Source organism: Asterias amurensis, chromosome 13 (assembly GCF_032118995.1).
Source record: "Asterias amurensis chromosome 13, ASM3211899v1".
Lineage (NCBI taxonomy): Eukaryota > Metazoa > Echinodermata > Asteroidea > Forcipulatida > Asteriidae > Asterias > Asterias amurensis.
This window is the reverse complement of record NC_092660.1, coordinates 5,831,253-5,848,416: the sequence shown is the minus strand read 5'-3', so window position 1 is coordinate 5,848,416 and position 17,164 is coordinate 5,831,253. Positions and strand designations below refer to the sequence as shown.

At 38.8% G+C, this 17,164-nt stretch overlaps 1 protein-coding gene across 1 annotated transcript; it reads right to left on the bottom strand.

Moving 5' to 3' along the window:
- Positions 1-956: 956 nt before the first annotated feature.
- LOC139945731 (dolichyl pyrophosphate Man9GlcNAc2 alpha-1,3-glucosyltransferase-like) lies at positions 957-16,933 on the bottom strand. Its single transcript, XM_071943105.1, has 12 exons — positions 16,744-16,933; positions 14,528-14,612; positions 13,050-13,139; positions 8,777-8,865; positions 7,811-7,961; positions 6,983-7,147; positions 5,890-6,052; positions 5,317-5,502; positions 3,921-3,991; positions 3,537-3,605; positions 2,583-2,700; positions 957-1,954 (listed from the first exon to the last, which is right to left on the bottom strand). The coding sequence occupies exons 1-12, from the start codon at positions 16,826-16,828 to the stop codon at positions 1,673-1,675; spliced, it is 1,554 nt and encodes a 517-aa protein (XP_071799206.1). The 5' UTR covers positions 16,829-16,933; the 3' UTR covers positions 957-1,672.
- Between the last annotated feature and the right edge of the window lie 231 nt (positions 16,934-17,164).

Sequence of the window (17,164 nt, the reverse complement as noted above, 5' to 3'; positions counted from 1 at the left end):
ACAAATTTGTAAATGAAATAAACACTTGAATAGTAAGTATTATTTTCACTAGCAGAGCATCATTAAGTTGGCACGAGTACCAGTTGGTAAAAAGTATAATTTAATTTGAAGGTAGAAATTTGCACAAGTTGACCAAAGTCATTTACCAGGGTTGGTTGTATATATTTAACCTGTTTGTTTTCGGAGGGGATGGAAAGTAATCTTCTTTACTTTTAGCAAGGGCGTCCTACTAAAATGATGCATTGTACATTGTAGTTTAAGAAAACACACCTTAACAAAAAGACAACGAGAAAAAAAGAATCAGTTGTTCACATTGTGTGTAGTTTAATTTGAATGTAAAAAATCATTCAACATGTATGTTGAGGTCACAAGTAAGGTCAGCATCAGTGTTAAAATAAAATAATAATTAATAATATACAATAAATGATTGGTAAATTGATGGCGTTTTCCAATTCAGTGATGCTCCAAGGCTGTTGACCTCTTAAATATAAATTATACCATAAAAACTACAATCAGTATTGATTGCACAATTTTCTGGGAGTATAAGATTGATTTCCAGTGACAACATGAAGGTAAAATTTGAGGGGGCACAAAGGAGTTAACTGCACAGGCACATCTAGCCAAGTGGATCTGTAAACTCCATTTCCATTATTTTAAAACGAGCCTCTTTCAGCCCTCCTGTTATATGCTGTTTACAAGACGATCTGACGTACATGTAGAGGTAAAAAAAAAATATAAAAAAATGTCTGCATGTAAAAAAGAAATGTAGTTTAAAATCATTGAATTTACAACATGAAGTGTTGTTGTATTTTATTCAAATAATTTCTTAATCTGACAAGGGGTGGATTTCACAAAGGAAGTCCTAACTTAGGACTAGTCCTAGGCAATGCTAAGAGATAGGAGCAGTCCTAAGTTAGGATGAGTTACTGGTCCTACTTTAGGACCAGTCCTATCTCTTAGCATTACTTAGGACTAGTCCCAAGTTAGGACTGCATTTGTGAAATCCACCCCTGGTCCAAGTTTCAAATGTAAAGACAACTAAGTGTGCACGAACACCAGTGGAGGAGAGTTTTGGGGCGGCGGGAGCACATGCCACCCGACCCTTAGTTATTCCACGTGTTACTATGAAGAGTACATTTAAGGCAAAGCAGTTACATTCAACTTGATAAACGCAGTTACATGCAACTTAATAGGGAATGGACACAAACTGTCAGTAATCTCACTTGGTGTATACCAACATTTTATGGTATCGAAGTTGCAAGAAAATAATAAAAAAGAAAAAAACCCTTGTTGCACAAATTTGTATGCTTTGAAATGCCTAAAAAAGGCATCAGGCCTGAAATTGTTTAATAATCGAGTAAGAATTAATTACCTCTTTCTCAGAGCCGCTTCTCACAGTGTTTTCACTATCAACAGCTCTCCACTGTTCGTTACCAAGTAAGTTTTGATGCTAATAATTATTTTGAGTAATTACCAATAGCGTCCAGTGCCTTTTAAAACCCTTAAATGGCAGACAGTAGTTCCATGTATTAATCTCAGTCAAAGGGGGTTGCATACAACGCTGTATAAAGCTCAAGGGTACAAAAGTGTAATTACTGTTAAGCCTGCCCTTAACGCATAATTTTAGCACCATAGTAATTTCATTCTTAGTTGTAAACATGTGCACTTGTAATCATTCCACGTGTGCTTTTCGAGTCTGTTTGCCCTTCTTCCCGGTTCCCTGCAGCCTCTGATTGTGTCCTGCTGCAGCATTTGTTTTTGAGGTGTTCCAAAAGGTGACTTTGTCAGCTGGCGTTGTGAACTGCAAGAGGTGGAACACGAGAAGGAATGGCACGAAATGTGCGCAGGCGTAGATGGAGATGAGGACGGCAAATAGATCAGGGAATCTGTCCGGTGGTTTGACGGCGACGCTCGCTAAGCTGAGGGCTACGGCTCCAGTCATCGATAACCAAAACTGAAAAAGGAAAAAAATTAACAATCACAACTCATTGGGACGACCAACATTTATTTTAATTTAAAAAAAAAAAATTTCATCAGAGTTTAATGTCAAATCTTGTAGTTTTTAAACTAAATTAAAGAATTCTGTATTTTTTCCCTTTTACATATTGTGTACTGTTGCAACTTAGCATGGCTGCATATGATAATTTTTTAATAAACCATTCTCTATATTACACCATGGACTTTGATACATTAATCAGACACCCGACACTCCCTTGGCCATAGAAGTGTTGATGGTTGAAGAAGCCAGAAGCCTTTTGTACCTAGTTCTCAATTTTCACCTTGACAAAAAAGTGCCTTGGCTCGCCAAAATCGACTTGCCAAAATGTCTTTAGCGGCCGCATAAATGCTGTAACATTTGACTTTTAAGATGTTTGTCATACAAATTCAAAAGGGTTTATGCATTGACATTATTAAATGCAGTTAAGTTTCATGCCCGGTGGGCTTTCTTTCTTAAAATGGTGAAGAATATTGCTAGTCAAAATCGACGAAACAATATGGGATTCGAAACAAGGTCTTAGAGGTGGAAGGCTAGGAAAGATACCACTACACCATTATACCCGACTGCAAGATTATAAGCTTACCAGAGTCCTATAATGGAAGGACTTCTCTTCAAAAGCTGTTCTAGCGACGATTAGGAACATCAGGCATAAGATAAAGTACGGCAGAAACAGTTGGTCTTTGATGAGAAGGGGTAACATACTGCAAGAAACAACATCAAGACAGGTCATTGTTAAAGCCATTGGTCACTTTCGTTGAACAGTATTATCCAAAGGCCCACACTTCGTGTATCACTACTTATATATAAAATAACAAATCTGTGAAAATTTAGGCTCAATCATCGGAGTCGTGAGAAAATAATGGGATAACCCACCCTTGTTTCCGCGCGTTTCGCCTCCCATGACTTGTGTTTAAAATAAATCTGTAATTCTCGATGTCGAGAATTGATAATTGTTTTAATGTTTTCTCAAAAAGTAAAGCATTTCTTGGAATAATATTTCAAGAGAAGTCTTTCACCATTACCTTCTGTAAACCCTGTAAGTAATTTGTAAATCTGTGAACTTTTTGTTGTTCCTGTTCCGAAAGTGTATAATGGCTTTAAGGAAAATAGAGTACCTATAAAAAGCAGTTTCATTGTGTGTTACTACCAATAACGGCATCATTGGTTTTGATACCCGATTTTACATCATTTCTTTTGCAATGACATGAATCCCTACTCACTGTGAATGAAGATGTATGTACATGTGTAATATAATTACCTGTAGAAGTTTCAACTTCAATAGCCGTCAAATCTTTTTGATTTTTTGTTAGGAGAGACTCGTAAATACCAGTACTGGTAAATTTGCTGTACATAATTTTCGACTCATGAGACAAATTTTTTTTGGTCATACTGTTTTACTCATTTAAAAAAAGCTACAGCACCTAATACTTTAAGGGAAGCTTTGTATTATCATTATCTTCAAACTGTGTACCAAGTTAATGTAAAGCTGTGGACATTGTGTTTCAAAAAGTACCCAAACCCTTTAAGTGATACCAACCTGAATGTTGAAATTAGTAAAAACCAGGAACAAAGCAAAGGATGTCGGTCCAGAAGACAACACACAGGCCTGGAATATCAAACAAGAAATACAAGATGATCAAAGTGGTTAGACACAGACCTTGAGGAAGCAAAAAATATATACACAGGCATGATACTTGGTCCTTGGGGAAAAAGTAGGAATATTTTATCGAGTACAAGGCCTGACCAACATGGACACACGGTGTAGGCTTTAATAGACTACTTAGGCTATAATCGCAATTTTTCCGTGTGTATTCCTTAGATGAAATAATACTGCTAGCTGGCATAGTTGATCTATCATTCATAACCCACTCGATGACAATGAACAGTCAGAGGGGTAAGGCTTTGATTTTGGAATACTCACAATGCTACCAGCAAAATGCTTTTCTCATGAACTTGATAAGAAAACAAGAAGAAGACCAAGGCACTGTTAACCTGAAAGAGAAAAACCAATAATAATATGAGCACGAGCAAATGTAAAATAAAAGGTATTCTAATTGTTTTTTAAACTTTAGGCCTACCTACATGCTAGTTGAAATGGTATGATTTCAAACTAATCAAATCAGTTGTGCAATGTTGACATCTATCTAAGTTTTTCTTTTAAATGCAATCCTTCATACAACTAAATATCCCTAAGACAGCCAAAGTATTTTGAAATGGTATGAATACTTATAAAGGTCAAATATATTACGCGATGATTTGACATGTATCTATGGTTCTATTGTAGCTTTAGGCCTATGTATAATGCTATACCATGACAAGAAAATCAACCCTAAATAGACATCCGGAGTATTTCAAAATAATTAAGTCAAACAAATTATGCAAACATTTTACAGTTCTGGTTCCTTCTAAATTCAAGAATTTCTGAGTTTGGTCACAAAACTTTGAATGTATACATCCACGTCAATGAGTGGGTGTGTTAACATTGAATTAAACTTGGGTCATTAAACTCAAAGATTGAGGAGTTAATCTGCCTGGTGCAGTCAGCCGCCCTACTGGTTTGTGCATGTTACATTTAAGTCCACTGTTTGGAAGGAATTACATGGAGATAACAGGTGTGAGTTGCCAGAAGAAAAGGATGTTTTATTATGGACCTTTTTTTTAATAAAGCTTTCTAATAGTTGATATACAGGCTAACCCACTGTCATCTCGCACAATTAATAATGAATAAACATAACTAATATAAACAGATCTAAATAAAACATGTAACATTTGACAGATATCTATCACTTAAGTTTTAGGCCTGCCTAAAAGAAAAACATACTTGAACACGCCAACAATTAGTCAACAGTGTTTGAATATGAAAACAACTCAAAATGATAGAACAGAGTTGTTAGTGCTTATTCTTATGAGACTCAATCTATTAAATTTTCATATGAAACAATCGTTAACATTCACTTTGCTGAAAATGAACTTTTGGTGCAAATGAAACCTGCAAACACATACATCAAAATGTAAAAATATCAACTCAAAACACAAAAATAAATAAATATACACCATACAAAATGTAAGATCAAAATAGATATCATAAATATACGCCAAACATCTCAAAACATATCAAAATACACAAATAAATAAAACAAATGTGATGTGTCAGAACAATTAACGATGTAAATATGAGGCAATACTTGTGACAAGTTTTTGCAAAAACAAATTGGGGAGGGGGCATTGACAAATACGAATTTCGAATTTGAATGTTATGTTGGGGGGTTCTGTTTTGCCCTTTGTCAATTTGCTTAGTAAATGAGAAAAATTCTTACCAACGCATACTGGAATTTTAAAACACTATTTGCCGTTTTCGTCCCGGCCCTGAGTAGGTCAACGGATAACGGCATCAAGCCGACTCCTGTGGTAAGAAGGCAGAGCTTGACCAAGGACTCCTGGGACATGATGTTGCGTATCTTGACGACGACATTGACGCTGCACCAGACATTGGCCACTTTGTCCTGCAGGGTAGGTGAGAGGTAAAGACAGGCGGTTGGTTATATCGGCAAGACTGTTTCTACTGATCAAAAGAAATAACAATGAAGATATATAAGGTACCCTGTTAATTTGAAAAAATATCTTTTTTAAAATGGCAGTCATTACAGTACTCTCTACGAACGGTTTCTGGGAGAAAAAATTTAAAACCGACCGGTCAAAATATTTGGCCGCCCTCACATGAATGAATGCGCCTCTGATCAAAGCATGAACGTTATGCTTACAGGCGTTTGATTACTACATGTTCATACCACCCTCCCAACCAAAAAGTCTGTGGAGAACACTGCATTATGAGAGAATTTTCTCTGGAGGAGACTTGAGGAGTTGAAAAAAAAGACTTGAGTTACACTTGCCTCAAATAAGCCCCTGTTGAATGGGAAGAGTCTCTGTAACACCTGCACCAAGACGTTGACGTCAAACAGGAACGGTAACCAACAAACTGCAAATGTACCGAGCACCACCGCCGCAATCTGAACCAGTTTCCAGAATCGGTACAGGAGTGGAAGTCGTGTTTCCCTGAAACCAAAGAGACCAAAAACATTTTTATCAAGACCAGCAACACGACAAGGAACTAAGAAAATAAATGAAATAAAATGAACCGACTACAATGACAGAATTTGTGATAATTTGTTTTTACCCTTACACCAATGTGTATTAAGCACTGTACTCAATACTTTCCAGAGTTCTGTGAAGAAAAAAACTAGCTCGCTGCTATCACAAAAAGGATTCAACCAGCCTCGCTACCATGGGCAGCGCGCCGTATCGATACCTCTCGTCACTAACCCCTGGGAGGCATGTACTGGGAAACAACAGTGATTGGCTCAGGAAATTGGTCAAGTGCGTGTGTGCGTAGTTTTAAGATATTTTTCTGTTGATCACGCCTGCGTTTTTTTATGACACCAACACGTTTTTAAAAAATAAAAACATTCTTTAAGGTGAAAGACATGCGTGCGCGAGTAGAAAACATTGAATAATGAATATGTACGCTCATTTACGCCTTATTTAAATTTAGCATAGAGCACATTTAAAATTGCCAATTCCAGAGTTATGATCGAGCAAGGCATGCTGGGAAAAAATGGCGCGGTGAGATCGATCACCCCTGGGAACGAGGTTGGATTTGAACTGCCTCTACCCACCGGGCTAGCTCATTGGTCACCTGGTAAAATATCTGCTCTAGCAATGCAAAGGTTGTGTGTTTGAATCCCACCCGAGTGATTTGCCTCCGGTTTTTTCCACAGAACTCAGGGAAATACTTGTATACAGCGCTTCATACATACCGATATAAGGGTACACAAATTAGGTTCATTATCCCGATGCAAAACTAACATCTACTAAAATCAATCACACAACTAACAAGATAACAAAGTACATCATTACAAAACCAAAGGTGAAAGAGAAAAAACAGTAAGCAAGTAAAAGAAGAAAAACAAATAGTTAAATACTGACCATATACATCTTGAGAGAAGACAGCAGAAGAATGGCATGGCGTGGTAGAGTTCCATCTGTTTGTAGTTCAGGGCCAAGACGAAGGCCATCGACCCCAAGAGGTCATGGTTGGTTGAAATTGCAACTATAGCCCACAAAGCAAAGCCCAAGCTTGCATTGTTGTATCTGATACAATCATGAAGGTAATCAATTGATTGTCAAGCTGTCGCCGTTAAAGGCACTGGACACTATTGGTAATTACTCAAAATAATCGTTGGGGTATAAATGGGTACCTGCCATGGAAGAGGTTGGTTTTGTTTTTGAAAAGGCCTTTTGACCGTCATGGCAGCCCGAGGCTGGATACTCCCCAGGGAGCTGAGAAAGACTAAAGGAATGTTATGGGCCAATGACCAGAGCACTTATGTAAAGCGCATTGATGTTATTGTAAAATGTGCCGTATAAGAACTAGTTATTATTTATTATTATGTATGTATTAATTAATGGGGCTGATTTCACAAAGCAACAAAATTCATCACAAGACAAATTGTCAGTATTACCATAGCGATTTGTATTGTGACCATGATTGTGACACCACACTTTACTTAGCAACTGCGATCGATTTGCGGTAAAGATCAATCTTAGCTCTTTGTGAAATTGGCCCCAGGCCTGTTATCCTGTTTGTAAGTTTAAACATAATTCAACTGTATTTCCACTATAATTCCACTGTTGATTTATGAAAGAAATGTCTAGGGGCAATCTACTAATGTTCTCTGTGTTGTTTTTCACTTATTTTTTTCTTCTTGTCTCCAAAAAGATTACAGCCTATATAAAAACTGAGTGAAAGGATACTGGAAATGGCCATGGTCAATCACTATCAATCCAGGGTACAAAAGGAAAATAGCGGCTATCTTCAACTGGTTGGACTCGGACCTCTGAGGTAGAGCTATGAAACAAAACGCTAAGACGGCTGGGATGTATAACAAGAGATCCACTGCTAAAACTGCATCAAACAGAATGAAACAAAGGAGTACAAACATTTTGGTTATCACTCTTAAAATTAAAGGCAGTGGACACTATTGGTAATTGTCAAAGACTAAACTCCACAGTTGGTGTATCTCAACATATGCATAAAATAACTAACCTGTGGAAATTTGAGCTCAATGTGTGCATTAAGATGGTTGATTTCGAGACCTCAAGTTTTAGATCTTCGGCAATATATCAAGAACGCCGGACCATCTTTTCAAATGAAACTTTCACATGCTAGTTCTATTGTCAAATGTAGGCCTAATTGTACATACATGTACATGTAGAATTAAAACAATCGAAAGTTTCTAAAAAACAAACGCACATGTGTACTACATGTACTTTGCCTTTATAGGTATTAAACAGGATTGGTACAAGATATTGACAAAAATACTGGCAAAATAGATAAACCACCAGCATTGGAGCTCAGTTGGTAGAGCACTGGCATGTTAGACCAGAGTTTGCAGGTTCGAATCTAGCCTGAACATCTGACGCCACACTTCGAGGCTCGCCAACAATGCCAACAATGCCAGACACCTGCATCAAAACCGACATGTGTTGTGACCTATGCATTTCACATAGAGATACACAGTCAAATTCTAATGCAGACATGACAGGAATTAACTGTTTGGGCAACTATGAAAAGCTAGTTCATGTCACTGTGCACATTTATCCAAAATCATTGTATCCAACATGTGTCCAATGGAATCACTGGATCTGAGAAGCTGGGACTGCTCTAGTCAACTTTTCTTTGTTCAACCCATCAGTCTGGTAATACAGGTCTGTCATTACCTGTGTACCTCATAAAAAGTTTATGATTGTAGCTTTCATATCCTCTTGAAGAATTCAACTCTGTCCATTCTGGGTTGATCTTATATGCCCTGTAAAAATGAGTAAGAATAAATTTCTGAAGAATGAAAACGTCATAAAATGGTTGGGAAGATATTTTGAGAGTAGCTTACAATGATCCACACAATATACCTCAATATTCTGTGGTTTTCCTCTTGAGCTGGAACTGACAGGGTCCACTATATTTGGGGACCAAACTTTTGACTCCAAATGGCAGATTGTGTAAGTTCACGCCGTCAAAGGAACACCACTAGTTTAAGAGATATTTGAGTGAATCCTTATATTCCATTTTAAAAATATTTATTTCATATCATAATCAGTTTTGCTGTTAACCTTTTAAGATTAGGAACAATATAGTACTATAACAAGAACATTCCATTAGCCTCCCTGACCCACCCAGGTCTCGGTGATGTCAGCACATGTGGTACATGTACATGTAGGCCACATATGTGGGACTGTGGTGTCCAGTTTCCACATTTGGATACTTTCCGGTTAACCTTGTCATATAATAATTTGGGGGGCTAATCATCCTTACTCTCAGCTAGAGCTGAATAAGCTTGGGCGGTTCTTTCGGTTACCCGGTTCTACCCGGTTCCAAATTGAAAACCGAACCGGCGGTTCCACTCTTCTGTGGAACCGGGTACCTGCTTTTGTCGGTTCCGATTTCAAAAGACCGAGTCCCAATTATAAAAGACTCTGTGGAGCCGATCCTGGGACGAACCGGCTCCAGAAATTGAGGCTTGATGTTGAAAACGGTGACCGCAGATACACTATCCAAAGGCTTCAAGCCGACATGAGCATTAACTATCACATGTGGCTCCATTATTATACAGGGTGTCTCAAAAAAAAGGTAATCCTACTTTAAAGGGTTTTTATGGCCAGACTATATGTTTACCAGCAGAAAGCATGGCATCATCTTAAAGCTGAAACCTTGTGCTTTCCAATGATACATTTGGTTACATTCAAGGGTCACGCATCAGTGAGCACCATTGTCTTGAAGTTGTGGTGCAAAAATGCAGTTGGTTAACTTTTGAACCCATGTCATTTTGGCCTTCAGACTGAGTCTGTAAACCTCAGGTTGTCACAAACGGTTTAGCTAATAACAGCAGAGTGGTCAAGAAAAGTTATGAAACCAGAAGTTTGCTGGGATCTCTCTCACACCGCTCAAGAAGACACTCACAGAAGTATGTCTTCTTGCAAGATCAGGAAGCAGAAGTTCATGACAGATGTGAAGATGTGGAACAGATGAAAGTGAAGGTCCAGATGAGTGATCCGATTAAAAGTGGTGTGGCTCATTCCGTCTTGCACTTGTCTCCCATGGGTGGTCAATCATTGCTGTCATAGGGTATCAATGTTTTCCTGAGATCTCGCTGTCCTTGGCTTTCCCGAACTTCCTTTGTTGCAGTTGAAGCTGTTTCCATGTGCTTCATACTTTCTCACATTGGCCCAGATTGTTTTCATTGCTGGTGGTTCTCGGTCTGGGAATGCTTCTCCAAAGGCATCCCGTGTAGCCTGCAAACTTCTGGTTTCATACCATTTCTTGACCACAAAGATTCTCTGTTCTTCCGTTAGCTGAACCATTGTGTAGTGCTGGGCGAATAGTGAAATTTTGTTATTCGGATACCGCTGGCCAACTATCCGAAATTAACCGGATATTCGAATAGTTTTTTTCGCCGCTAGAGGGCGCTATAAAAAAAAATAAAATAAAAAAATATTACAAAAATATTTTTTTTTGTCGCTAGAGGGCACTGTTCGTTTGTGAATGAGATCTTCTGGGCGGATTGATATTAGTTTTAGACAGTGTCACTCGGTTCATTCATAAAAATGACCGGATCTAATTTAAAGCTTGCGATTTGCTTTTTCTTTTGATCGTGGATGACTCTACGTGAAGGAAAACTTTTGTAATCTTTGAACAAATTACGTCAGAATTGTCATTGTTTTGACTCTTCATGGAGGTGAGCATAGTTAAATACTTAATTTATGCTGTTTTATGCTGTCTTAATAGAAGTTTCATTAGGATTCAGACAAAACATTCATGTCAGTTGTCGCCCGACGTCCGCGGATATTCAGATATTAAAGAATATCCGGTTACTTGGTTGTAATTACAGAACTATCCGGTTTATAAATAGCTATTCGCGCCCTATGCGGATATCCGGTTAAGAAAAAAAAGGCATTCGCGGTTACGGATAGGAAAACCTATTCGCCATTAACCGGATATTCGAATAATTCGCCCAGGCCTACCATTGTGACAACCTGAGGTTTACAGACTCAGTCTGAAGGCCAGAATGACAAGGGTTTAAAAGTGAACCAACTGCATTTTTGCACCACATTTTCAAGACAATGGTGCTCGCTGATGCGTGACCCTTGAATGTAACCAAATGTATCATTGAAAAGCTCAAGGTTTCAGCTTTAAGATGATGCCATGCTTTCTGCTGGTAAACATAATAGTCTGGCCATAAAAACCCTTTAAAGTAGGATTACCTTTTTTTTGAGACACCCTGTACAACACACAGTGCACAGATGCATCTTCATATGCTGAGATATACAGAGTCCAAAGTCCAATCAGACAGCACGTTGTGATTGGCTGCCGATATATCAATATTCATGAAAGCTTGTCCCATGCACAAAACACACAGTACTGTATGCATGTACAGGCATGTACACTTCTATGTACAGAGACGGCACACTGCATGCATGCACTACGGACGTACTGCACTACGGACGTAGTGCACTACAGCGTACTGCACTACGGACATACTGCACTACGGACGTACTGCATTACGGATGTACTGCTGCCGGCCAAATCAAAGACTTGTATAAATGCATGGAGAATAGTAGCCTTTAGTCAAGGCGCACGCGGCACACCGGATGGCACGCACAACCCCAAAAATGTAACGCACGAAAAAAGACTATCACCGCGAGCGGCGAAGCCGCGAAGCGCCTTTACCAACTCGTTTTGGGGCCTTATGTTTTTCTTTACATTTGCCAACAATTTTGGTGGGAGAAAATGTAATGCATAATGCAGTAGCGTGGTGAGTTGCTGGCCAATAAGAAGCCACAATTACTTGCATGACGTCACAAGAACGTTCGATGCAAATTCGTTACATTTTCTCCCACCCAAATCGTTGGCAAATGTAAAGAAAATCTTACAGGCCGAGTTATAGTCGGTCGCGCGATGGTCGGGCGTCGGAAATCTTGATGCGCGATCATAAAAAGACACGGTTTTTAGCCCTCAGTCTTAAGATTGCGCGCAAGATTTCCGTTGCGCGACCATTGCGCGACCGACTATAAACCGGCCTTAAGGCCCCAAAACGAGTTGGTAAAGGCGCTTCGCGGCTTCGCGGCTTCGCCGCTCACGGTGATAGTCTTTTTTTGTGCCTTACATTTTTGGGGCTGTGTGTGCTATCCGGTGCGCCTTGACTAAAGGCTAGGAGAATAGGTGCTCGGTGGCACGATGTCTGATTGACTTGGTGGGTATTCTGGTATTAATTTTTCGTTAAAAATAGATCGGCTCCAATTGTGTGTGTGTGTGTGTGTGTGTGTGTGTGTGAGCTCCGGACCGATGTCTGATTAACTTGGTTATTTTCAGTTAAAATAGATTGGCTCAATTGTGTGTGTGTGTGAGCTCGGGACGGGTGGCTTATGTTTTATATAGAGTGGAACCAGGTATGTCTCAGAACCGAGCTTTTTTTTTTTACCGGAACCGAGCCCCAAATTTCTGGAACCGCCCAAGCTTAGAGCTGAATTGCGAAGGACGCGGCTACAATGTGTTTGAGAAGCAGGCATGCAAGGGCGCATTCAGCTGCCAGCCACATCAACCCACGGAGCACAGCCAAGATTGAAAGTGTTTGATTTTTTCCTGAGGGAGGAAAACCGGATAGTCTGGAAAATCCTCGTGGCACAGCAGAGAACCAACGCACAACTCAACTCACATATGGCCCTGGCCGGGAATCGAACCGGGGTCACCTTGGTGAGAGGCGAGCGCTTTACGCACAAGCCAACCGTGCCACTGTGCCACCTAATCTTGATTGATTAGGTAAATTTTATGGCATCTACATGAACAATACTGTAGTGTGTTAGGTAGATTCTCAGTGAACATGGTGAATTGGGCCATTTCCCACTGGATTGCATAGGTAGCACCCTCATCATTTAGGTCAAAACTAAGGTCAATTTACTCTTCCTAAAAACAAAGAATTAGTTGGCCTATCATACTTACACAATCCCACATAGCCAGCTGTGATATGCAGTCAGAGGAGGATAGTCCAAACCCCAGTACTGTAGGTCATTCGTGGTGCTATTCCTGTACCTGTCGGAAAGATAATTCCATCAAAATATGTAATGTCAGAATCAGTGTTGTAGCCACAGTTGGCAGTGCCAGGTGGGCTTGCCCCAGTACTACACAATACATTATAACAAATATTCAACCAGCACTCTTGAGCAAAACACATTGTGCTGCCCAGCACAGATTTCACCCAGATTTACTTCAGCAATGATGGTCCCATATCTCAACCTGAACCGCTTGCCCATGGTGGACTAACTAAGTTGGATTTAGAGCCCAGCACTAAAATTTGCTTAGCTACAACACAGGTCAGAATATTTGTAAGTTCCGTTTTTTTTTTTTTACATTTCCCCACTGAGTTAACCAAGTGTTAAACCTTTTAATTTCTTGAGTTAAAGACACTAGACACTATATTGTGGTTGTCAAAGGCCAGTCTTCTCACTTGGTGTATCTTAACATTGAATGCATGAAATAACAAACCTGTGTACATTTTAGCTTAATTGGTTGTCAAAATTGTGAGATAATAATGAGTAACAACACCCTTGTCGTACAGAGTTGTGTGCTTTCAGATGCTTGATTTTGAGACCTCAAAATCTAAATCTGAGGTCTCAAAATCAAATTTGTGAAAAACTTCTTTCTCTAAAACTACGTTACTTCAGAGGGAGCCGCTTCTCATAATGTTTTATACTATCAACAGCTCTCCATTGCTCATTATCAAGTTTGTTTTTATGCTAATTTTTTGGGGAGTAATTACTAATTAATGTCCAGAGCCTTTAAGAATGATGGCACACCTGCCCATAGTATACAAATATTGACTGCTGACAGTGCTATGGCTAAGATCACAATTCCCTTGGTGATTCCTGGAGTGGTCAATTTTCAAAGTAGAGCCCTCCAAGGATTACCTTTTTGTTGAAAAAAATCCACAGGCAAATCACTCAGTGGTAGTGGGTTCGAATTCCACCCAAGTGATTTGCCCGAGGATTTTTCTTTCGCAGAACTTTGGAAAGTACTGAGTATACAGTGATTGATACACATCGGTGTAAAGCCTGATCATACTTTTTAAGAATCCTTAATACATGTTAGTTATTCCATAGAGCAAGGAGCAGAAGGAGTTACAACTAGTGGTCTTCAAAGGTTCCATGTGTGTTACCGCGGGCGTATAACGACCAGCGCTAATCAGCAGAAACATCTGTGGGCACATTTCCTAACGAAGTATAAAGAACTGGCTACCCAGTTACATGGTGTACAAAGAGCTCGCTACGGTCGGAATGTGTACAGCCTTTTACAGGCGCTGCGGTTCACATCCATAGTGTTTCCACGGAGGAGGATGCAGCGTTAATCGGATTAATTTGAGCTTCAGGGATTAAGACTGGAGTTGTAACTCCTTCTGTTCCTTGCTCTATGTTTATTCTTACCATTCCTTGGCAGGTAGATTTGTTGTGATTTCCATCCAATGCCTCTGGGCTTCATAATCCCCATACATGGGTGGCTTGTTTGCACCTAAAAGAAAAAGTATTCACAAAGCATATCATTTAAAAGCTTAATAAGTTATTGGTAATTGGTAATTACTCAAAATAATTTTAAGCATAAAACCTTACTTGGTAATAAGTAATGGGGAGAGGTTGATAGTATAAAACCTTGTGAGAAACGGCTCCCTCTGGTTTTTGAGAAAGAAGTAATTTTCCTCAAATTTGATTTCGAGACCTCAGATTTAGAATTTGAGGCCCCGAATTCAAGCATAAGAAAGCACACAACTTTGTGTGACAAGGGTGTTTTTTCTTTCATTATTATCTCGCAACTTCGATGACCGATTGAGCTCAAATTTTCACAGGTTTATTTCATGCATATGATGAGATACAGCAAGTGAGAAGACTGGTCTTTGACAATTACCAATAGTGTCCACTGTCTTTAATGCATTGCTTAATTGTTTTTTGGCAAAACATACATGAACAAGTGGTGGTTGGTTTTAGCATCTATTTTTACAACAATCAATGGAAATAAAGAAGAGCGGTTGAACTTAAAAGGCACCGTCACTGGGAAGAAGTTAATAAACCATTTCAAATATAAAAAAAGAACTTAGAAGTGGCTCTAACTTACTTCGACTGCTTAGTAAATTAAATTAGTTAGTCTTTACTCTCAGAGTCTCAATACATTAATTTATACACAAAACACGAACGAAGAAATTATTAGAAGACTATAAATATAACAATATAACATTATTATTAATATTGTTTGATGAATTATAATTTGTGTACCGAAAACCATTAAATGTTATTTAAATAAATAACATACACTGTAAACCCTTTGACTTGACTAACTTATTTCTATTTGAAAAATAAATCATAATTTAAATTAATGTTATTATTATAATAACATTAATATCAATTATGATTTATTTTCCAAATAAAAATAAGTGAGTCAAGTCAAAGTGTCACACAGTGTGAGTGACTGACTCCAACGTACATTGTAATGTGGGTGTGTTACTGCAAACAGTTGTTATTATTAATTATATTAATGTTTTAATGGCATTATTATGTATATATTTGGTTTGCGGTAACACCATGTGTGTATCTACTTGCCAGGTAGAGTTTGTGAGTTTGTTCTAGAGAACTGTCTTGCTTTATTAATGCTTTGACCCTTTTTAAAAGTAAATGGTGCATTTGCTTGCTCCTCATTTTATATCACAAAATAGATTAATATTAGTACAAATAATATTAAACTTGAAGTGAACTTGTAATATAATAGTAAACGATATTCATCAATCCATAGACATGATAGACATGATAGAGCAAGGAAGAGATCAATCAAAAATGTATAATTCAATATCAAAATTGCAATAATGGAATGTAATAATAAATGTGTTACGGTCAACAGTTACAGTGGTAATAAGAATGGCATTAGGTTTCAACTCTTGTGCAAAGTGGTTCTCAAACAAAGCTTTAAAAAATGGCCGTGGGACACTATTGGTAAATGTCAAAAAATACACAGTTGGTGTATCTCAACAATTTGAGCTCAATTGGTCATTGGACTTGCGAGATAATATTTAATAATAATGAAAGAAAAAGAACACCCTTGTCTCTCGAAGTTGTGTGCGTTTAGGTGGTTGAGTTTGAGACCTTCTGAGGTCTCGAAATCAAATTCGTGGAAAATTACTTCTTTCTTGCAAAACTATGGCACTTCAGAAGGAGCCTTTTCTCACAATGTTTTATACCATACAACTTACAAGTCAACCTCCAAGTCTAATAATGGCATTACTCATCATGGTAGTTGCGATAACGTAACCCTCCTCCTGGCGGCCGCCGGGAGGAGGGTTACGTTATCGCAACTATCATCATGGCAGAATCTGGTGTTCACGAACCAAAAAAGGTTTTATGCTAATATTAATAATTATTTTGAGTAATTACTTTTAATTTATAGTGTCCACTGCCTTTATAAAGCAAATGAAAGGCATTGAATTACGAGGAATGCATTTTGCTCGCCATTTTATCTAGTTGCGATAACCGGGTAAGCACGGAAACCCTCCTATCCTAGCTCCCGCCGTCGGGAGGAGGGTTACGTTATAAATCGCAACTAAATTTTATCACAAAATAGATGCAGCTAAAAAGTCACTGCACGAGTAATTCGCACGAACCTGAATATTGATTTAAAGAAACAGCCCAGCGGACAGCAACTGCTACAAGAGCAAAAGCAACAGTCAAAGCTACTCGGTTTTCCATGGTGTTCTGAAAATAAAACTATCACTCAAGAAACTTTTGCGTAGTAGCCGACTTTCCAGCTGATAAGCTGATCACCCATCATCATCCATCAAGCCATGATCAAAATCCGTCTTTGACAGAGCTAACACACGTGGTAGGTAGCGTCCAATGTTTCGTTTCAGTCAAATACCGCCAACGACCGTCAGTCAGTAACCAGGCAGTACGGTCTCCTCCTCGGTGTGGATAGCCTTTAGTCAAGGCGCACGCGGCACACCGGATAGCACGCACAGCCCCAAAAATGTAACGCACGAAAATAGACTATCACCGCGAGCGGCGAAGCCGCGAAGCGCCTTTACC

Coding starts and splice junctions, on each gene's coding strand:
- LOC139945731 (XM_071943105.1), bottom strand. CDS start 16,828: ATGGAAAACCGAGTAGCTTTGACTGTTGCTTTTGCTCTTGTAGCAGTT. Junction 7,962..8,776: donor ACTTTTTATGAGGTACACAG/GTAATGACAGAC, acceptor TGTTTGATGCAG/TTTTAGCAGTGGATCTCTTG. Junction 3,992..5,316: donor TAAAATTCCAGTATGCGTTG/GTAAGAATTTTT, acceptor TTTCTCTTTCAG/GTTAACAGTGCCTTGGTCTT.